Here is a 23,468-nt window from a genome sequence, read left to right as displayed (position 1 = left end):
TAGGCAGAAGACCAGGGAGGAGGACCCATGAATGCTAAAATAATAATAATAATAATTATAATAATAATAGTGAAATATGTTAAGTGCTTATTATTGTGTCAGACACTGTACTAAGCTCTGGGGTGAATGCAAGCAAATCGGGTTGGATAGAGTACCTGTCCCACAAGAGGCTAACAGTCTTAATCCCCATTTTACAGATGAGGTAACTGAGGCAAAGAGGAGTTAAATCACTAGCTCAAGGTCACACAGCAGACAAGTGGTGGATCTGGGATTAGAACCCAAGTCCATCTGACTTCCAGGTCAATATGCTATCCCCTGGGCTGAATTGCTTTTCTAAAAGCTTTGGAGCATTTGGACAATGTGTTCCCGACTGCCCAGTGGGAAAAAACAACCAGATGCTATTGCTCTATCTGGGGATCAGGATGGAGAACCTACTTGGAGATACTGCAAGAGAACTGGGTTTTAATCCTGGCTTGTCAACTGGATTTCCAGTAGACCTCACCGAAGAGGATTTCCATTTTTCTGGGAATAGTGGAATGCTGTCCCTTTCTCTAAGCTATGTTCATGTGAATTGGAAAACTCCTTTGTCAAGAAAAGTTTGCAGTGTCCAGTATTTTGAGGTTCATTTTACAGAAAGATTTGAGCAAGTTTTAGTTATTAGCCTGCAATGACAAACAACACATGAAATGGGCAAATTCTACTGAACTGGGTGAATCTACACCACTGGCTATTCTTGCTACGCTCCCAGATTTTAGAAAAATGTTACAATTCGTGTCCTGTTTTCATTTTCCTCCACATAGCAGGTCATTTTATCAAGAAATAAAGAATAAGCAGCAAGGTCCCTCTGCCAAATTGAAGTTGATTAGCAAACTCTCAAGCAAGTGGAGAACACACTTTTTTTTTTTTGCATTTTCCTTAGCTTGACGGTGCCCTAGGTCACTTTTGGCCAAGCACTCTGGAAGTATGTTTTCTATCTGCCATAGCTTCCCAAGCAAGCCAGAAGATTTCAAAGGGCCTCCCTTGAGTCATATAGGGAAACTTCCCAGCTGTTTGGAAAATACAAGTAGGGGTCATTCCTTTCCATCCTCACCCTGGGTGCTTAGCTCGATGTCATGGAGACCAGTGACATGATCCCCTATACCTGCCCATCCTGCCATGAAGTCTCTTGGGAAGACAGGAGGGGGGAGAGGTGTTGAGAAGCACATGTTTTCAATCTTACTGGGCATATCAATGACTTATCCAGCGAGAAGACTGCTCAGTATCACTAGGTACAGTTCCCTCCCCTCACATTAGGGATTCCCTTCCTTCCTGCCCATCTACCACTCCACTTCAGCCCAGTCCAGCCCACCCAGCCTGACAGCACCATGTACTCCCCCAACCCTGTGGCCAGGGAGCAGCTTATTCCTCTCTGGATAGTAGATGCTCTCAGGAGGTGCTTTGCACATAGTAAGCACTTAATAAATGCCATTATTATTATTATTATTATTAAGGGACGTGATTAGATTTCCCTTCAATTATTTCACACTGCCATACTTGGGTTTTTGGGTTTTACTCCAGGAGTAAGTGCTCAGTAAGTACAATTGAATGAATGAATGAATGATTGAGAAATGTTCAAGGTAGAATATTTCTTTCAATATTTTCAAGAAGCAGCGTGACCTAATGGAAATAGCATGGGCTTGGGAATCAGAGGACTGAGATCAACTCAAGTCACCAAGTGATCTTGGTCAAGTCACTCAGCTTCTCTATGCCTCAGTTTCCTTATCTGTAAATTGGAGATTAAATTATACTCCCCCTACATAGACTGTGAGATGCATGTGGGACAGGGACTGTGTCCATCCTGATAACCTTGTATCTACCCCAGTGCTTAGAACAGTCCTTGGCACTTAGTAAGCACTTAAGAAATACCATAAAAAAGTACCAAAAAAAAAAAAAAGAAACATCAACAACTGCAGCCTAGGCAATGTTGTAGATGGCACTTACCAACCATACAAAGGCTTTTCCACCTGTGTCCTACAATAAATCCCCAGAGGACGGCATAACTTGCCCTAGTTTGTTTAAGGTTCTCACTAAATTAAGATATTGCGGTTGTTTAATCAGAGACATGTTCACTGATTCTTCAGCCAATATATAGCCTACTCAAGATCCTCCATCCTATAACTATCCAACAGTGTTGCAAGTATCAAAGACACACCATTTCCTAGGGTAAATTCACATGCCACAGTGTGGCATGGGGGAACTCAGCTGTCCAAGCCAACTTTGGAGCTCGTGGTTGAAAGGGTGTTCATTAGTCTGCAGCAGGAAGGATTAGAAAGCAGCGTGGCTTAGTGGAAAGAGCCTGAGTTGGGAATCAAAAAGTTATGGGTTCTAATCCCAGCTCCGCCACTTGTCTGCTGTGTGATCTTGGGCAAGCTCTAAACTTCTCTGTGCCTCAGTTACCTCATATGTAAAATGGGGATTGAAAGTGTGAGTCCCACATGGGACAACCTGATTACCCTGTATCTAATAGTGCTTGGTACATAGTAAATGCTTTATAAGTACCATCATTATTATTATTAGTCTGACAGGAAGGAACAAGCTCTAGGCATGAGGGGAGGGGGGATCTTAAACTTGTGCACCCTCTTTTGGCCTGGGTTTCAAAGTTCCAACATAGATTAGTGTTCTCCTGCGGAAGAGTACGTGGAGGTTTATCAGGTGAAAGAAAGTCCAAATAAACCTCAACATTTTTATATGAGAGACACTCCAACTGTGAAGGGGCAGTAGTTAATTCAAATTCAATTTGCAGGATTGCAAATTCAATTTGTAAGCAGTGTGGACTAGTGAAAAGAGTATGGACATGGGAGTCAGAGGACCTGGGTTCTAATTCTAGCTCTGCCACTTGTCTGCTGTGTGACTTTGGGCAAGTCATTTAACTTCTCTGTGCTGAGTTTCTTCAATTGTATATTAGGGATTCAGTATATGTTCTCCCTCCTACTTAGACTATGAGTCCCATGTGGGACAGGGACTATGTCTGACCTGATTTATTTGGATCTTCCACAGAACTTAGACCAGTGCAAGACACATGATAAATACTTAACAAGTACTATAAAAAATTAACAAACAAAATCTTCTTTCTGTTCTTCCATCACCATCACAGTGAAGGATATTTTCATCATCACCAGTTATAATCACCCAGAAGAGGAGCAGGATTTATCAAGCACTCACTGTGTGCAGAGCACTGTGTTGGGTATCCCACACTGTGCAGAGCACTCTATTGGATTTTCCAAGCTTTATGTCACAGTCAATCAGTCAGTAGTATTTACTGAGCGCTTACATTGTGCATCTTGTGTTTTGCTTCTGATGCACTCCTCCAATTACTTGAGCAGCAGCATGGCTAGTGAAAAGAGCATAGGCCTGGGACTCATAGAACGTGTGCTGTAATCCAGGCTCTGCCCACTTGCAACTCACTTAACTTTTCTATGCCTTAGTTTCCCCATCTATCAAATGGGGGTTCGATGGCTGTGTTCCCTCCTACTTAGACCATGAGCCCCGTGTGAAATAAAGACTGTGCCTGAGGAGGAAGGAGAAGAAGAAGGTTGGAGGAGGGAGGAGGAGGATGAAGGAGGAAGGAGGAGGAGAGAGAAGAGAGAAGTAGAAAAAAAGAAGGGAGGAAGGAGGAAGAAGAAAAAAGAAAGATGAAGGAAGGTGGAAGGACAAGGAGGAGGAGAAAGAAGAGGAAGAGGAAGAAGAGGAAGAGGAGAAGGAAGAGGAAGAAGGAAGAAGAAGATGACAAACAGTCATAAATGCCATTGTTGGATTGGCTGAGTTACATTATCAATACAAAGGAAGGTTTCATCCTGGCATTTTCTGTCTTTGTGGGCAGGGATCATGTCTACAAGCTTTGCTGTACTGTACTCTTCCAAGTGCTGAGAACAGTGTTCTGCATCCATTGCTGCTTAAATATGATCGATTGATGACAGCCTACCGGCAAGAAGCATCAGGATAAGGTAATGGGTAACGCTGTCAGATTGTTGCCCATCAGATAGGTCTGCAGTGACCTCCCAAAAGTGCCCTGTTTTGTAATGTTGCTTGAGAACATTATTTACTTGTAGAGTTTAGAAATGGGCTGATTTTAAATTCCATCTCTTCAACCCTCTCTAAAATGTAGCTTCACATCCGCAGCTCTGACAAATAATTTAACAGTGGACACGCAAGGGTGTGCTTACAACTCAAGGCAAGTCATGTTGTTTAATTATCCTTTGAGTTGTTTTCAAATTTCTCCTATTGACACTGGAAATTCCCTTTTCTGGGCAAGCCAGTTTAATTACTGATTTACTACACTCTGCTGGGAATACAAGAGAACGAAACTCATGGCTCTGGGGTGTGTGAATTAGGGATGGGTGAACCTTTTCCTTCCAAGGCAATAGCCTTTAATCTATTTTGAGGGTGGAATCTTCTCAACTGCAGAGGTACCTCTCTCCAAATCAACCTCCGAACTCCATGCTGTGCTAAGAACACCACCGGCTTCCCCACTGAAAGCCAGCTGGGGCAGAATCTGGGCTTCAGATCCCCTGAGGGTCTTTGTTCCAGCCTCTAAACCAACTGCAGGAGGCTGATGCTCCTGATGGATGGAGGCCAGGTTTAAAGTGGATCTTTAGACACAAAATTCTATTTATTACCAGTTTCATTTCCAGTCCTGTGAGACACAGGTCCTTCTAGGATAGCAAATGGATGTTATCAGTTTCAGTAAATGTAATGAAATATTGCAGTCTATATTTTACTGTGCATCTCAAACTGGAAAATGCAGATCAGGTGTCCTCTGGAGAAAGCACGCTAAGCAGTTATCAGTCAGAAAATGAATTATGCTGCTCTAGGGACTTCACATATTCAACATACTTCCTGTTGAACTCAAAAGCCTAGCTATGCCCCTTCCCTAACCTAAGCCTAACCCTGCTCATTAATAATACTAATCGTTATTATTATTATCATTTTTATTATTAAGCAGTTACTATGTGTCAAGCACTGCTCTAAACTCTAGGAAAGATTCAAGATAATCCCTGCCCCGCATAGGGCTCACAAGCTAAGTCGGAGAGAAAACGGGTATTAAATCTCCAATTTAGAGATGAGGTAACTGAAGCACAGGGAAGTTATAGCAGGCATGTGGCGGAGTCAGGACTAGAACCCAGGCCCTTTGGCTCCCAGGTCTGTGCTCTTTCAACTAGGCCACACTGCTTCCTTATCACTCTCCCCAATTCCCCGGGGGTCTGCAGCTTTTCTCCCCACACCCTGACACATCCTCATGACTCTGCAGTTTCCCCAGACTCTCCTCTGTCTTTAATCTTTTAACGCTAATTTTATCTAAAGCTGTAAAGCAATGGACCCCCTGCTGCTACCCTACCATCCTGGTCCCTTCCAGAGGCTGGGGGCCAGACTTGGGCAGAATGGAAGAAGAACAGGCAACAGCAGGGGAGGAGGACGAGTAATAATAATAAAAATAATAATAGCATTTATTAAGTGCTTACTATATGCAAAGCACTGTTCTAAGTGCTGGGGAGGTTACAAGGTGATCAGGTTGTCCCACGGGGGGGGCTCACAGTCTTCATCTCCATTTTACAGTTGAGGTAACTGAGGCACAGAGAAGTTCAGTGACTTGCCCAAAGTCACACAGCTGACAAGTGGTGGAGCCTGGATTTGAACCCATGACCTCTTGATTCCAAAGCCCGGGCTCTTTTCACTGAGCCACTCTGAGTAACAGGTAAAGGTGGGGCATGGGGGACTTTCTGAGACTCTCCCCTCCCCTCCCTTTTTTCTCCTCTTCCTTTGAGATGTTGCCATCTTCCCCCTCAACCTCCCTTTCTCCTCCTCTTCCTGCTCCTCCTCCTTTGAGATGCTGCAACTTTCTCTTCCCACAGCCCATCCCAGTCTGAGCCCCAATTTTGAAGTCCTGGGAGAAGGGAACCACCTGGTGCAGATGGAGCCACGGAGGCTGTGGTGGTGGAAGCACCAGCACCAGGAGTGAGGTCCATCACAGTGGACTATAGAAAAACACCTCCTCCAGGAGGCCTTCCCTGACTGAGTCCCCCTTTTTTCTCTCCTCCTTCTCCCCTCCCCATCACCCCCCCCCACCCTACTCCCTTCCCCTCCCCAAAGCACTTGTATATATTTGTACATGTTTATTATTATATTTATTTTATTTGTACATATTGCCTATATTTATTTAATTCATTTATTCATTCAATCGTATTTATTGAGCACTTATTGTACTATTAATGCTATGTATATTGCTATAATTCTATTTATTCTGATGGTATTGACACCTATCTACTTGTTTTGTTTTGGTTTTTTGTCTGTCTCCCCCCTTCTAGACTGTGAGCTCATTGTTGGGTAGGGACTGTCTCTATATGTTGCCGATTTGTACTTCCCAAGTGCTCTGCACACAGTAAGCGCTCAATAAATACAATTGAATGAATGAATGAATGGAAAACAAAGAAGAGTTACAGGAATAGAGATCGAATGGAGAGGGTGTGAGAGGACTACGGAGACAGGGAGGTGAGTTGGAGTGCAAGGTCAGGGGCCACGAAAGCCACAAAAGCTGTGGAAATGGGGTGAGGGGGAATTGGGGTGCAGAGGAAGGGGCAGGGTCACTTCCCTGGAAAGTCTGCAAAGACAATCTTCAATCACTTCAAGGAGAAATGATTCCTGTGGGGTTGATGTGGATTGGTGATCCATTAGAAAACAGTCTGCATAAACTCAAAACCCTAAGCCTGCCTCTAGGGACCTGAATTCACATTTCTAATTGTGGATCCTCATAGTATTATTCAGCATTAAGATGACTAAATAAATCCCTCACTGATTTTTTTGTCCCCAATAGTCAATTTTCAACCAATCCTGCACTCTAGGACCTGTATAGAGTAGCCTGGCCTGAGCCCAACAGTGCTGGCCCAGGGCAAATCTTGGGACTAGGTTATTCATTCATTCACTCAATCGTATTTATTGAGCGCTTACTGTGTGCAGAGCACTGTACTAAACACTTGGGAAGTTGGCAACATACAGAGATGGTCCCTACTCGACAACGGGCTCACAGTCTAGAAGGGGGAGACAGACAACAAAACAAAACATGTCCTCAGAACAAATAGAATTAAAGCTAAATGCACATCATTAACAATAAATAGAATAGTAAATATGTACAAGTAAAATAAATAGAGTAATAGCTCTGTACAAACATATATACAGGTGCTGTGGGGAGGGGAAGGAGGTAGGGTGGGGGAGATGGGAATGGGGACACTCCATTACCTTGAACTGCAGGAAATCCTGTTTCTCCTTGAGACAAAAGTCTCATTTCTCCAAACAACTCTTTTTCACTACATCTCCTTCCCTTCATTTTCTTACCATTATTGCAACCCTCACCCTCCCAGCCTCAGGCTTCATGTCCTTGCTTTTCCAGAATTAGAGCTCTAAATCCATTTTTCCACACCTCATGGCCCTCATCTACAGGCTCCATGTCCCTTTCTTTACAGCATTCTAGCACCAGAGCTTCCACATCTCACTAGGCCAGAAAAGAACTAACCTACATTAGTGGTAAATAATTAAAATTCTGAAGTGTAACTGGAGGGTGGGTGCATGTTGAAAATATCCCAAGAAAGAAGACAAAAAGAAAACCAAATATTAATCAGTTTTCATTACATAATTTAGCAATTTATCAGTGTGGCCTGTTTGTCTGGATGGTGAGGCAGCCAAAAACTGTCTTCTCTAAGTAGGATTGAGCCAACAAATTGTTATTTGCATTTAGAATTACCTAACTGTATTTGCTTAGATTGAGAGCTCCTTGAAGACAAGGGATTATATCTTCATTGATTTTTGTGTAAATACTTCAGAGTTTAATACAGTGTTTGTTCAGATAAGTGCCAGTAATAATGAAAAAACTAACAATTTATGTTAATTGCACCTATAACTGTCATTCAAGGCCCAGAGCAAAAGTGTTCTGAGGACTTACCTGGAATTGTTTCAAAATAACAAAACAAAGGCAGCAGATTACTTTCCCCCTTTTATCCCTCCCTCTTCCAGATTTCCTGAACACCAAACACTGCTGATGTTATCTGTGAGATAAGCCAGCAGGGAAAGACCATAACAATCAAAAATCCTAAATCACAAAAGAAAGATGCCCAAACGTTGAGAGTGTCTGTCCATCCACCTTAAAAAAAATCATTCAGAAAATGAAAATATAATTTCAAAGCCTGCAGTATCAAATCTAGATAACCAGAACAGTTTAGGTGAAGCCCTACTATTTTTTCACCTCTAAAATATTCACCCTTGAAAATAAGCTGGAGGTTGAGGTTTTGATAGATTGTTATTTTATGTTTACTTTGACAATGATGATGGATATTCTTGTCTTGGCTGATTTGATGACTTACCCTTGGCAAGGTATTGTGTCCTGCTCTGTGATCCTTGACTCTTCCAGCTGTTGATATGCTGGCCCCCCAATTCCACTGAGCCTTCCTCGGGGCAAAGGTGGGGTCCTTCGGAAGCCATTCCTGTGTAGCATTCCACTCCTTTGCCCTGGACTGCAGCAGGAGGACAGACTCCTAGAAAATAAAGGAAACCAGTGTAAAAGAATTGGAACAACAGGAGGAATGATTAATTGTGGTATTTGTTTAGCATTTACTATGGGCCAAGCGCTATATGAAGTGCTGGGGTATATACTAGCGCTAAGCACTTAAACTCACAGTGCTCTGCACACAGTAATAATAATAATGACATTTATTAAGCATTTACTATTTGCAGAGCACTGTTCTAAGCACTGGGGAGGTTACAAGGTGATCAGGTTGTCCCACAGGGGGCTCACAGTCTTAATCCCCATTTTACAGATGAGGTAACTGAGGCCCAGAGAAGTTAAGTGACTTGCCCAAAGTCACACAGCTGACAATTGGCAGAGCCGGGATTTGAATCCATGACCTCTGACTCCAAAGCCTGTGCTCTTTTCCACTGAGCCACGCTGCTTCTCTGCATAAGCGCTCAATAAATATGATTGAATGAATACCAGATAATCAGGTTCCACATGAGACTCACAGTCAAAGTAGGAGGGAGCACAGGTATTAAATCCCCATTTTGCAGATGAGGCAGCTGAGATACAGAGAACTTAAGTGACTTGCCCAAGGTCACCATAACAGGTAAGTGGTGACACTGGGTTTAGAACCCAGGGCCTCTGACTCCCAAGCCTGTGCTCTTTCCACTAGGCTAGGCTATGATTCCATTTACCAATCCATAATGAAGTAGGAGGTCAAGAAATAGCTCCTTGATTTTTATTCATGTCAACAGCTCGCCTGGGTGATTTGGACCAAAAATCTCTTGGGTGCCTGAAAGATCTAGTTTGACCATCTACAAAGAGCCATCCTTCCTCCTTTCTGGGGGAGACCTAGTCCTTGACCCTAAAAGACTGTACCAAATTTTGTTCCAAACACCTCACATCTCTCTCCATACCTACTCTATAAGCGTTCATGAATCCTTTGATTCCTTCTCTGGGAAAGGGAAGGTACTGATTGATCAAAGTGGGGAGATAGGGTGTTAATTCCATTTGTCCCTTGGTGGCCCAGAAGTTTGTCAGGCGAAGCTCTCAGCTTCTTGAGCCAGAGGAAAACTTGAACTTTCAGGGTCAATCAATCAATCAATCAATCGTATTTATTGAGCACTTACTGTGTGCAGAGCACTGTACTAAGCACTTGGGAAGTACAAGTTGGCAACATATAGAGACGGTCCCTACCCAACAGTGGGCTCACAGTCTAGAAGACTGTCAAGTTATTGTGACTCTGTACTCTGCAAAAATTCCTAAAAGCCAACTTGTGTTTTACTCAATAGTGTCAAAGTAGCAAAATAAGTTCTGGGGCTAGAATAAGAAGGGGTCATCAGATGAGATCCCACAGAACAATTCAACCATGGGGAAGCCATCTCTTGAGCGGAAGGATGTCTTGAAAGCATTCAAGGAGCCTATGAGTCAGTCAACCTATTAGTGTGGTATGGTCCTCCTGGTTATGGGGAAGCTGGAAAAGGGCTTGGTCCATCCACTGCAACTACCTGTCCATGGATCAATGGTTTATATTTGAATGCAAAAATAACGAATCTCCTGGACCCTGGCAAAACCATCTTTGGAAACCTTCACTAGACTGGGTGATTAAAGAAATCTTCTTGAACGAAGCATTCTCCTTTTAGTGAAGCTTCACAGCCTCATAAAGGAAGGAAAATAAATTACAATTAATTTTCAGCCACTGTGAGCTTCTAAATAAAACTGATTATACATCTCATTAGGGCTAAGGTATATGCAGAAGTATTTTGGTTTATTTCTACATAGAAAATATGAATGGGCACTCAACTGTAGAAAGCCTGAAAAAGTAATTTATCCCAAGTCCAGACAGGTAATTCTGGTGTGTTGTGTCATGGGTTCTAATGTTGCCAGCATGGAGGACACTGGAAATCCCAAAAGCTTCAATTCCAAATGCTCTATCACGCACAGAGCCCAGAGAGACTGAAGAGTTGGGACATTTGCTGAACCCTCTAGAAAAATTATGGAGTGATTATTATTATTCATAATGATAACAATAATAATAAGTGCTTAACAAATACCAGTGAGTGAAAAGAGCTTGGTCCTGGGAGTCAGAGGATTTGGATTCTAATCCCAGCTCCCTCATCTGTCTGTCATGTGACTTTGGGAGAGTCACTTAACTTCTCTGTGCATCCGTTACCTCATCTGTAAAATGGGGATTCAGTCTCAGTCCCTTCTAGTTAGACTGTAAGTCCCATGTGGGATACAGACTGTGTTGAACCTGACTACATTTTATCTACACTAGTGCTTATACCGGTGCTTGGCACATAGCAAGCACTTCACACACATCATAAAAAAAAGAAAATCGGTAGTGGAGGAAGCTTTAATCTTTCAAGCCATTTCACTTCAAATCACTTCCAGACAGCTGGTCACTTGGTCCAGACACAGTAAAATCCTCCTTAATTGATGACATTTTACTTCAAGAAACTAGCATGAATTGTTTTACTAAACTAGTGACAGATATGTCCCCTAAATCAGTCAATCAATCAATGGTATTTATTGAGAACTTATCATGTGCAGAGCTACACACACAGTTACTAGTTTTAGAGTTAATAGACATATTTTATAAGGGGTTGGTTAGTAGAACAATACATGCCAGCTAGTGGCCTCTCACTGGGGACGAAAGTTGGGAAAAATGGACAAATTAGAACCATAATTCTTTTATGTACTTATTAGCAAATGCGCATTCCTGTATATTCCTCAGCGTGGCTTAATGGAAAGAGCCCGGGCTTGGGCATCAGAGGTCATGGGTTCTAATCCAGGCTCCACCATTTATCAGCTGTGTGACTTCGGGCAAGTCACTTAACTTCTCTGTGCCTCAGCTCATTTGTAAAATGGGGATTAAAACTGAGCCCCACATGGGACAACCTGATTACCTTGTATCAACCTCAGTGCCTAGAACAGTGCTTTGCACATAGCAAGTACTTAACAAATGCCATTATTATTATTATTATTGTTATTATTATTATTATTATTATTATTCCTCCCCAAAGAAGACGAGAAGCACTGAAATAATTGGTAATTCCACTTTTTCGGCCTTTAAGGCTCTTTATTCCAATTCTGCTCCACTACATATGGTAAACCAAGCTGACAGTGTTTGTCGAGATTTCTATTAGAAGAAACAGGGTATTGATAAGACAGTTTTTTGACAAAGCATGAAAAACCACAGCTCTCTAATAATGGGGAGTTGCAATTCAGAAATATGCGAACCGAATGAGTCATGTTTGAGATGTGTAAACAGAAATTAATTATTCGTAGCTAACACATCTGTCGTAGCACAAGTCACTGAGTATAAACAGGTGACCCACCTGAAAAAGCAGGCCAAAGACTACCCATCAATCAGCTGAACAGGACTCACATGTCAGTGCAGTACAGCAAGTTATAGAGTGGGTTTGCAGGATATATAAATCACTGATCAGGTTATAAATCATGGAAATGCTGAAGTCTACTGCATGTTTTACAAAATAAAGTCTTGATATATTAAACCATAAATTACAAAATTATAAAACCATTTATTTATAAAACAAGTTATGGCCATTCATCAGGCAAAATACTCATCTGTGGCCACTAAGCTACTGGACAATCTTATGGAACTGAAATCTCTTGAAGACTTTAATGAATAATTTATGGGAGACACTCCCAGGAAACATGGGGTAGGCAGAGTGTGAAAGCAATATCGTGATCAGAAATGGGAATAAAGTGATTGGGTGCCAGAGCCTATGAAAAGCTGCACTTCCAGAAACGGGAAATAATTCATTTTTATACTTCAGCCATTTTAATTCCTTGTGATGGACTATTACCAAGGGAAATTAGAAATAGGTTTAACATCATAGTCCTGGGGATTTTATCTTTAAAGCTGAGCCAGTGGCAAAGGTTTAAGTGACTAAAGCAGATTGCGGGGATTGGGAATCAATACGCCATCATGGGCTTCTGTTGGGATGCTGGCAAGCAAGCCCCTTTAACCGATCCTTTGGGGGGTCTCAGTATCTCCATCTGAAAATGGAAAGAAAATCCTGAATTCTCTGTGAAGGATAAGCCAGAGGCAATCCTTAAGCCCTCAGGCCAAAGATGCTTTACAGATGCATGCTTTTGTTGTTATCATCTCCAATTGACTTCCATAGGTTTGAACTGGGTAACTGAGTGATAAAACCCTCAAAAAAAAAAAAAGAAGAAAAATCCTTAACAGGCTGAAAACCATCCATGATGAGGTACATTGCATAGAATACACAGTGACTGTCTTTGAAGCAGAAGGGTTTACCAAGGCTTATTTTTTGTTGCTTCGAAACATTTCCAAAAAGTCTTAAACCACATGGTGGCTTTGGGTCTATCTAAGGAAATCAGTTCTGGTATTCTCAAGCCCAGCTTCAAGTCCCATTTGTTGAAGTGAATAGGTGGGATGCTTGAAAACTATGCAAGATCTGCCTAAGGGAGAATGAATCATTAATTTTCCAAACAGAGAGAAGGCAGGAGATCAGGAAAAATTGGGGGTTTTAATAGTTTCTCAGATGGTAATGGTTTTATTCACTGATCTGTGCCTGTGGTTTTGATGCAGTCTTTCTTGATGGGGTCTTTTTAGGACTTCCTTCAGGTTTCTCACACAAGGCAGTACTGTTTGTGAACACCTTGACTAACTTTACAGTCACAATGCAAGGAAATGCCTAGACATCCGTTTAATGAATTGGGTGGAACTGGGTCTATGGACACTGGTTTGATTTCTCCCATTGCAGTTACTTGCCTAAGTGACTAGGTGACTTGTCTGACATGTGTGATATATGGATCCTTCTATAATCTTTCCTTACCTGTGTGGCTTGATGGATTGATTCCCTCTGTCAGGAGAAGAGACTTCTGGGAAAGACTGAGAATCTGCAAAACTCGATTCCATCATTTTATCCATTGAATGACCAGGATGCCTTTCTGTTTTTGAATACTGTAGAAACACAAATAAAAACAATTGGCTAACAGAGGATTATACTACATGTTGCTCGAGTGGATAGGAGAAGACTGCAAAAGTGCTTTGTGGATCTTTGTTATGTTTCTACATCTTGGACTTTATTGGAGAAATCTAAATACAGTGCATATGCCGGAGACACCCTTAATCTTGTATCTTCAGGTTTAGAAATCCTGAATACCCTAAACCTCAGAATTCCACTAGGCAGTCCATCAATCAATCAATGGTATTTATTGAGCACTTACCCTATGCAGAGCACTGTACTAAGTGCTTGGGTGAGTTCAACACAATAGAATCAGTGGGCATAATCCCTGCCCTCAAACAGGTACCCTTGTCTGCTCTGTGACCTTGGGCAAGAAACTTCACTTCTCTATGTCTCAGTTACTTCATTTGTAAAATGGGGATTAATATTGTGAGCCCCATGTGGGCTATGCATGTACCTGGTGACTCCTCAGCCTCCCGCTTCCTATAACTCCTCAACTCCACCAGCCTCCTGCTCCAGCTCACTTCGCCCACTCACCAACTTGGACACACTCGATCTTAACATCTCTGGCCCCTACACAATCTCCACTCTCACCATCTCTGAAATGCCTCTCTCTGACCACAATGTTCTCACTTGCCTCCTCTCTCACACTCCTTCTCCCCATAAATCCGTACTACTCCCACACAGAGACCTCCACTCTCTTGACCCCATCCATCTTTCTCAGCACATCACACCTCACCTAACCTCCCTACCCATTTTGCCCACTCTTGATGACCAAATAGATGCTCTCAACTCCACCCTCTCTACTCAACTCAACTCACTCTTTTCACTACCCCTTCTTCGCTCTCACACCACTAACCCACAGCCCTGGGTCACCTCCACTGTCCACCTCCTTCACTCTTATGCTCGAGCTGCTGAATGCTGCTGGTGGAAATCTAAACACCAGGCCAACCTTGTACACTTTAAGTTTGTAGTTTCCTGCCTTAACTTTGCCCTCTCCTCTGCCCAGCAAAACTATTTCTCTTCCCTTACTGACACCCATGCCCATCGCCCTCATCAGTCGTTCCAGATATTTAACTCCCTCTTCAGGCCCCCCGTCTCTCCCCCTCCTCCATTCCTCCCCCTCCCCATCCCTCACCCCCAACAATCTCACCATCTACTTCATTAGGAAAATTAACACCATCAGGTCTGAGCTCCCCCAAATCACCCCACCCCTTCCATCCCCCCTCCTCTCGACCCCCTCCTCTACTTTCCCATCTTTCCCAGCAGTATCTTCAGAGAAGATCTCCTCCCTCATCTCAAGTGCCACCCCTCCACAGGCACATCAGAACTGATTCCCTCCCACCTTATAAAAGCTCTTGCTCCTTCCCCCCTTCCCTCCTTAACTTCCATCTTCAATCATTCACTCTCCAATGGCTTCTTCTCCTCTGCCTTCAAACATGCCTCCCTTGACTCCCAGCCCCCTCCAGTTATCACCCCATCTCCCTCCTACCCTTCCTTTCTGAACTCCTGGAGTGAGTTGTCTACACTTACTGCCTCAAATTCCTCTCCTCCAATTCCCTCCTGGACCCCCTCCAATTTGGCTTCCATCCCCTTCATTCCACTGAAACCGCCCTCTCAAAGGTCACTGGAGACCTCCTTTTTGCCAAATCCAATGGCCTCTACTACGGTTGAATTAGTTGTATCTACCCTAGCATTCCGTATAGTGTCTGGCACATGGTAAGTGCTTAAAAAATGCCATAATTCAAGAAGCTTCTTGTCTAGTAGGGAATGCAGATGCTCTCAGAAAGGAACATAATTTTGGGACACAGGATTTAAATGCCTTAAAAGCTGACAATGATGATGATGATGATGATGATAATGGTGATGATGGTAGTGGTGGTGGAGGTATTTATTAAGTGCTTACTTTGAAACCAGAACAGTGCTATGCATTAAGGAAAATAAAAGATAATCAGGTCAGGTATAGTTCTTGCCATACATGGGACTCACAATTTATGTGGCAGGGGAATCATTTGTCTTATCCCCACTTCACAGATGTGGTGCCTGAGGTCCAGAGAAGTTGAGTGACTTACCCAAAGTCACACACAAAGCAAGTGCTAGAGCTGGGGCAAGAATATGGAGCTTCTAACTTTCTACCCCATCTCTTTTATGTTGGTATTTGTTAAGCACTTACTATGTGCCAAGCACTCTTCTAAGCACTGGGGGGGGGGGGGGATACAAGGTAATCGAGGTTGTCCCACATGGGCATCACATTCTTAATCCCCATTTTACAGATGAGGTAACTGAGGCACAGAGAAGTTAAGTGACTTGCCCAAATTCACACAGCTGACAAGTGGTGGAGCTGGGATTAGAACCCATGACCTCTGATTCCTAAACCCGTGCTCTTTCCACTGAGCCACGCTGCTTCTCTAGGGAATACTGCATAGTGGATGATCAATCAATTAATCAATCAATCAATCAATCAGTGGTATTTATTGCATGCTTATTCTGGGCAGAGCACTTGATAGAGTACAATACAACAAAGTTGGTGGACATGTTCCCTGCCCACCTCATTGTGGGCAGCCTAGAAGCATCAATATAAATAAATAAACCAAATACATGATTTATAAACTATAATATAAATGACCTGTAAAAATAGCAGCTGAAACTTTTCAAACTAGTTAGGGATGGCCAAATTCTGGATGTTTTATCAGAGATATAACCCCAAATAATGTGACATGGAAGATTTTTATCAAGGTTCAAGCCTATATAAGCAGACTGATCATTTCATTAAATATGCTTAAATCACCCATTAGGGAGGGTCCCTGCATTGGGTCTAGCTGGGCCATTCTCCAGTACTTTGTTTGTTCCTGAGCCAAGTACACAGTGCTGAAAAGAGAAATTCCTGAGCTCTTTCTCCTTTGAGAACTGGAACCCACAGCAGCAGTTCTCCCCAATTAAAGTGCAAATTCCTTGTAGGCAGGGAATCAATCAATCAATCAATCAATCGTATTTATTGAGCACTTACAGTGTGCAGAGCACTGTACTAAGCACTTGGGAAGTACAAGTTGGCAACATATAGAGACAGTCCCTACCCAACAGTGGGCTCACAGTCTAGGGAATTTGTCACTTCATTATTCTGCACTCCCCAAGACCTAATTTGGTGCACCACACTAAGTGGGCACTCGGTAAATACTACTAAAATTTCAGCGACTACATAAACACAGAGTTTCTGATGAAAAGGATGTTTCTGGAGCCGAAAAGCAAACACCTTTTTTGGCGGGAGGATGTGATGTTACTGGGTGACCACTACTACAGCTGAGAGCTGAAACAAAAGGTCTACTTTGGATAATTACCAAAGAGCCAACTGTATTTCTTATTTTTTTTTGACTTAGCTTTCAACTGTCCCTGCCATACCAGGGAGCTAACAACCTGTCAGGGCAGGAACTGGCTCGGTTACTAAAAGATTCCTTTGGGTTCTGGAGGAAGGGCATCTCTAGGGTGGTGGCCAGTCATCAGGAAGTCAGTCAGTCACTATTTATGGACCACCCCCCACCCCAGGGGGCTCAATCCGGTGCTGGAGGCTGAGGATGCTCCATTCGCAATGCTGTTAGTGAGGCTCTTCTATCTCTTCAATCATCAGGCCAGTACCTCTAACGCCGGTGATGGAGAGAGCTACAATTTCCACTGGCACAGAAACAGAAGTAGAGTCAGAGGCTCCAGATGAAAATTATCATGAGAAATGGTACTTCAATAGGCACTGGATTAACTAGGCAAGAAAACCCCAAATTTCCATTAGTGATCAAACTCTCCTGGCTCTTTACAGATTACAGAGTATCCATTCTGCATCTTTTGCAGGCTCCCTATCAGGGGAGATTTAAGGTGTTGAATTCATTCCCCTACCTCTTTTCCCCAACTCAGCCAGAATCCATACATTACAGAAGGGGACATAGAGAACTGAAGAAGCTTAAAGCAATATATGGGGCTTTGGCACTTGAATATCAGTGATTGCTGCATTATAAGGTGAGAGGGTTCAAGTGCTAATTTGGCCAGCTGCAGAACTTGAAGCATCTTTTCTTTCCAAATTGAAAAGTCAGTTTGGTCTGCAGTATGAAAAATAAAATGGATCATTAAACTAGGGAAAAAGCTCTCTTACTTCACAGAGATAAAGTGCCTTTCAGGCCAGAAAATTAACCCTTTAATGTCAAACCCCTCCCCAAAGAGAGAAACTGCTAATGTTCCAGATTTGGGGAAAACTGACCCTTTCTGGCAATTAAAATATCTCTTGAGGGATCTTCTCATCCTGTATATAATCTGGGTGACTGACACTAACATTATCAGAAGGAGGAAAGCTTTAGGAGCATTAGAGTCATAGGTGAACAGGCAAACCTAATGTATTTGTACTAGAATTTATCGCGTGCCCAGTTGCTGTGATGTACTCTATTGGACACTTGGGAAATACAAATCACAGAAAAGATATCCTACCTGCCAAAAAGAAGCTTATATTCTAATGGGGAGATGCTCAAAATATATACAAGGTGAGTAGTCATGATAGATCACTGAATGTGTACCATTGAAAAACATAGCTACAGAAGTGCAGCAGATGGGGGTAAGTAATTCATCAGTGGCTGATGGATTTATGCACTTTAGTGTGCTGGATAATAAACTGGGGAAAGCTTTTCAGAGGATATGGGGTTTTAGGAGGGCTGTGGATATGAAGAGAGCGGTGGCCTCTTGGATTTGGGAAGGAAGAGAGGGAATAACAACATGAGTGATCAGAGTAAGGAAGGGAATGGAAGTGGGAGTGTCAATAGGCTATCTTGGGAGGACTGAAAAGCAGATTGGGAAATAGTGGGCAAAGAGAGCTGAAACATAAGGTGGGGAAAGTTTGTGGAAAGCCTTGAAGCCAACTGTGAGGCATTTTATTTGATGTAGAGAAACTCCAGGAGCCAGTAGACAGTTAAGAGGAGTAGAAAGATGTGTGCTGAGAGAAGCTTCAGGGGGATGAACTATGCATCATTAACTTAAACTGAGGGAAATTCTGAGTGACAATCCCATAAATGTGCCTGCTTCATTGTAACACTATCTACCCTTCTTAGCACTTACATTTACTGCCTGTTATTCCTTCATTTCCCAAGCTCGATCCTTGGCTCAATTTTAAGGCAGTTGGTGCTGTGTCCAGAAAGTTCAACTTTAAAAACAACTTTGGTGATCAACCGCCTACAAGGTAGTCCCTGCAGGGGCTGAGTGATTTTCTCTCTTCCCTGTAAACACATTGTGTGCAGTGAACGTGTGTACCAGCTGTCTTGTATTGTACTCTCCCAAGCACTTAGTACAGTGCTCTGCACACCGTAAGTGCTCAATTAATACCATTGATTGACTGATTAATTGATGCATGGTAGATTGAAAGGTGGAGTAGCTGGAGGCAGGCAGAATAGCAAAGAGGCAGAAGAAGTAGTCTAGCCACGATATGATCGGAGCTTGTACCAGAGTTCTTTGGGTGGAGAGGAAGAAATGGGAATGAGAGCTCTTATGTAGGAAGAACTGGCAGGTTTGGAGTGTGAGTGCTGAAAAGCAACACGGAATCGAAGACGACACCAAGGTTGTGGGCTTCTGGGACAGGGAGTATGGTGGTGTTATCGATTGAGATGGGAATGCCAGGAGGAGTGGGTTTGGAAGGAAAGATGAGTAGGTCTGCTTTAGACATGTTTGCATCTGAAGGATTAAATGTGCTTTTTCCAGTGGGAAGTGAAAGCTATATTTTACAACAAGGATGTCCAGATGGATCATTCCTGAAACTACTAGAATCAGCCACCAACCGGAATCAAGGGGCGCATTTTGCTCAGGAAGCAGATATGCGGATGAGTCTAGAACCTCGAGATAATAATAATGAATAATTATGGTATTTATTAAGTGCTCACCATGTGCCAGGCACTATACTAAGTCCTGGGGTAGATACAAGCAAATCGGGTTGGACACAGTCCCCATCCCAAGTAGGGCTCATAGTTTCAATCCCCATTTTACAGATGAGGTAACCAAGGCACACAGAAGTGAAGTGACTTGTCCAAGGTCACATAGCAGACAAGTGGCAGAGCTGGGATTAGAACCCATGACCTCTGACTCCAAAGCCCATGCTCTATCCACTACTCCATGCTGCCTTGGCCCCAACAGATAGAGCCTGGCAAGAAAAGATTTGCTAGTGCTATTTGAGCTCATGTCCAATGCATTCATTTCACAATGAGGAAATGAGCGGCAAACAGTGACATCATTTGTTCCTGATCCTGGAGGGATTAATTTCTTCTCTTCTGTGTCAGTTTCTTTTTAAACTATTTGCCTTCTGTACTATGAGTTTAACAATTAACTACAAGTCATGAGCTTCTACGAGGACTATAATGACTTCTGTTCAAGCATTTTGCCCTTCTCCTCCCTCACCAGAATTTCAGTAGTTCACATTTTCCCCATTGCTGTTCTTTCTTTTTTAGCCCAACAATATTATAAGTGCAACAGTCAGAAATACGGAAACTGTTAGGGCAGTGAGCTCCGTGACGGACAGGGTCTGTGTCTAATTCCCACCTGTATACTCTTTCTCAGTGGTTAGAATGGTGTTCAGTACACAGTAAGCACTTAATGAGTACTGTTACTACTATTATTGGATCTAAGAGGGAGAAACTAGAACATCAGGCATTATGGGGAACAAATGCTGCAGTACAATCAGTGACAATCTTTACAGCATCATCGATAGTGTCATCTTTGGCCTTGAAAGACAGTTTATATTTACATTAGATTTGTATATATCATCCTAATACTAGTAGTAGGGAGAGAGAGAAGCAGAGTAGGAGGAAGAGACAGAGAGAGACAGAGAGGAAGAGACTGACTCACCTAGTGATACACTGAACTATGCATCATTAACTTAAACTGAGGGAAATTCGGAGTGACAACTCCATAAATGTACCTGCTTCATTATAACATTATCTGCCCTTCTTAGCACTTGTATTTACTGCCTATTATTCCTCCATTTCCCAAGCTCGATCCTTGCCTCAGTTTTAAGGCAGTTAGTGCTGTGTCCAAAACGTTCAACTTCAAAAACAACTTTGGTGATCAACCACCTACAACGTAGTCCCTGCAGGGGCTGAGTGATTTTCCCTTTTCCCTGGAAAATCATCTTGGGCAGTGAGAGGTAGGGAAGGAATTTTCTCCATTTTGCTTTCTGAAAGCCATATACTACATACCCTTGAGTTCAGACATAATTGAGATGTTACATTTGGGCTCCATGATTTGGAGTGCCTTCCCTGTTAAACTGCTCTGTGCCTGTGATGCTCCACTAGACTGCTCGAATGAAGCAGGTCCACTTTGGAAAAACAGTAGCTGCAATTTTTTCCCAGATCTGCCACAGTCACACAGCCAGAGTCAAGAGGGTAAATGAAAGAATAGGAATTGTTGAAGAGCAATGTTGACAGCCAGGGCTAAAATGCTCTTCAAGAATAAGGAGTTTGACGACAGGTTTAAATGTCAGCTCCTTGGCTTTTTCACCTCCTAATCTGGGTCTGAATCAAACAGTGCTGCAAAAATGATTTTGTTTTGCAACTCTCAAGGGAGGCCTCCCTGAACAGGTGTTGGTGGGTTTTAAAAGTCATTCCCCACAGAAGTTCTAATTTTCACTCGGGCACTGACTCCACCAATGGGAGAGGGTGAATGAAATGTGGGTTCCAGGTTGGGTAGGGACTGTCTCTATATGTTGCCAATTTGTACTTCCCAAGCGCTTAGTACAGTGCTCTGCACACAGTAAGCGCTCAATAAATACGATTGATGATGATGATGATGATGCTGGCAGTCGCTGGGTAGTGATTGGGTTTGATCAGTGGCTAAGAGAATGGAAGGGGTTCCCAGGGACCCTTACCCCTTTGATTAAGGGCCAGAATTCAGGCTAGCATGATCCAAAACACACCTTTGATCTTTTGATTTCTGACTCTGATAAAAATGGTGTCTCTAAGGCAAGTTGAAGGGTGTTTGCCACAGAACAGTGCTTTGCACATAGTAAGCACTTAATAAATGCCATCAAAAACAAGGGTTTATGGAGCCAAGTGTCTTCATGCTTCGTCAGGTCTTCACTCCTAAAAATACTATTTGTATCTGTTAAGCGTTTACTATGTGACAAACACGGTGCTAAATACTGGGGTAGATTCAATACAATAATAGGACCCAATCTCTGTCTCTTGAGGGGTTTATTTTCTAAGAGGGAAAGAGAACAGATCTGTAATCCCCATTTAACTCAGGCACAGAAAATTAAAAGGACTTGCCTGAGTTCCCATAGCAGACTAGTGGCAGAGGTGGGATTTGAACCCATGACTCCTGACTTGCAGTCCTGTGCTCTTTCTATTAGACCATGCTGTTTCCTCAGGAGCCTTCCTAGCATCTGGGAAGTAATGAGGGTACCCATAGCTATGAGTCTGTTTGGTGACCTGGAAATAGCAGGACTTGGCAGAGTGGTAAAGCAAATAAAAACAAGTAATAATTTATCCTTTTCTCTTAGTGCCAATATACTCTAAATACTACAGCCCACAGTCATTCCTCGCTCCTGTTCATCTCTCCCCAAAAGAAAGACGGGCCAATGGGCATTGGCTAGTGTTTCAGGGTCTATATCACTACTGCCCAACTTTCCAGTTTCCCAGGTGGTAGAACAGGCACATAGATCAATCAATCAATCAATCAATCGTATTTATTGAGCGCTTACTGTGTGCAGAGCACTGTACTAAGCGCTTGGGAAGTACAAGTTGGCAACATATAGAGATGGTCCCTACCCAACAGTGGGCTCACAGTCTAGAAGGGGGAGACAGAGAACAAGACAAAACATATTAACAAAATAAAATAAATAGAATAGATATGTACAAGTAAAATAAATAAATAGAGTAATAAATACGTACAAACATATATGCGTATATACAGGTGCTGTGGGGAAGGGAAGGAGGTAGGGCAGGGGGGATAGAGAGGGGAGGAGGGGGAGAGGAAGGAGGGGGCTCAGTCTGGGAAGGCCTCCTGGAGGAGGTGAGCTCTCAGTAGGGCCTTGAAATAGATCTGTTTCTATTTTCTCAACCTCAGGGCTTAATACAATTTTCAGCCTGGCTTAGTGGAAAGAGCATGGGCTTTGGAGTCAGAGGTCATGGGTTCAAATCCCAGCTCCTCCAATTGTCAGCTGTGTGACTTTGGGCAAGTCACTTAACTTCTCTATTCATTCATTCATTCAATCATATTTATTGAGCGCTTACTGTGTGCAGAGCACTGTACTAAGCGCTTGGGAAGTACAAGTTGGCCACATATAGAGATGGTCCCTACCCAACAGTGGGCTCACAGTCTAGAAGGGGATGCCTCTATGCCTCAGTGAACTCATCTGGAAAATGGGGATGAAGACTGTGAGCCCCCCTTGGGACAACCTGATCTTCTTGTAGCGCCCCCAGTGTTTAGAACAGTGCTTAGCACACAGTAAGTGCTTAATAAATGACACTATTATTATTATTAATTTTTGGCACACAGTCAATGCTTAGCAAATGCCATAATTATTTCTGTTAGACTACAAGCTCCTTGATAGCAGGAATTGTGTCTACCAACCATATTGTAGCCCCCCAAGTGCTTAGTACAGTGTCCTGCACAAAGTAAGTACCCAATGAATGCCCATATGATGCCCCTAAAGACATGCCAGACCCTCTCTCCACTTTGTTCTAGGGCTTCAGGCCAGGGTTTGCCATCCCTGGGAATTGAAGGACCTAGGCTTGCCCAACCCAGCTCGTGCAGAAATGGGGGTAGTATAAACCAAAAGGAAGGGAAGGAGGTGAGGCAGATAATTCATCCTGTCTGACATGGAGAAACCTGCACATCCACCTATGGAGAGGGAAGGAGAGTAATGCTTCAGTAGTAGAATATGCTCATTTCTGAGCTCCAAGTCCCACTGCCTAAGTACATCTGCTCTGTGCAGTGTAATGGCAAATTCTGTAATG

At 42.9% G+C, this 23,468-nt stretch overlaps 1 protein-coding gene across 1 annotated transcript in view; it reads right to left on the bottom strand.

Annotated features, from left to right (window-relative positions):
* Positions 1-23,468, bottom strand: part of NRG3 (neuregulin 3) — a 1,039,421-nt gene that overhangs the window by 2,695 nt on the left and 1,013,258 nt on the right. Inside the window, exons 7-8 of the mRNA XM_038743407.1 lie at positions 13,369-13,496; positions 8,388-8,558 (exon numbers count right to left, since the gene is read on the bottom strand). Of these exons, the coding sequence (XP_038599335.1) occupies positions 8,388-8,558; positions 13,369-13,496 (299 nt within the window). The remainder of the gene's footprint in view (positions 1-8,387; positions 8,559-13,368; positions 13,497-23,468) is intronic.

This window comes from Tachyglossus aculeatus, chromosome 3 (genome assembly GCF_015852505.1).
Source record: "Tachyglossus aculeatus isolate mTacAcu1 chromosome 3, mTacAcu1.pri, whole genome shotgun sequence".
Lineage (NCBI taxonomy): Eukaryota > Metazoa > Chordata > Mammalia > Monotremata > Tachyglossidae > Tachyglossus > Tachyglossus aculeatus.
The sequence above is the reverse complement of the archived record's forward strand: the minus strand, read 5'-3'. Positions and strand labels throughout refer to the sequence as shown.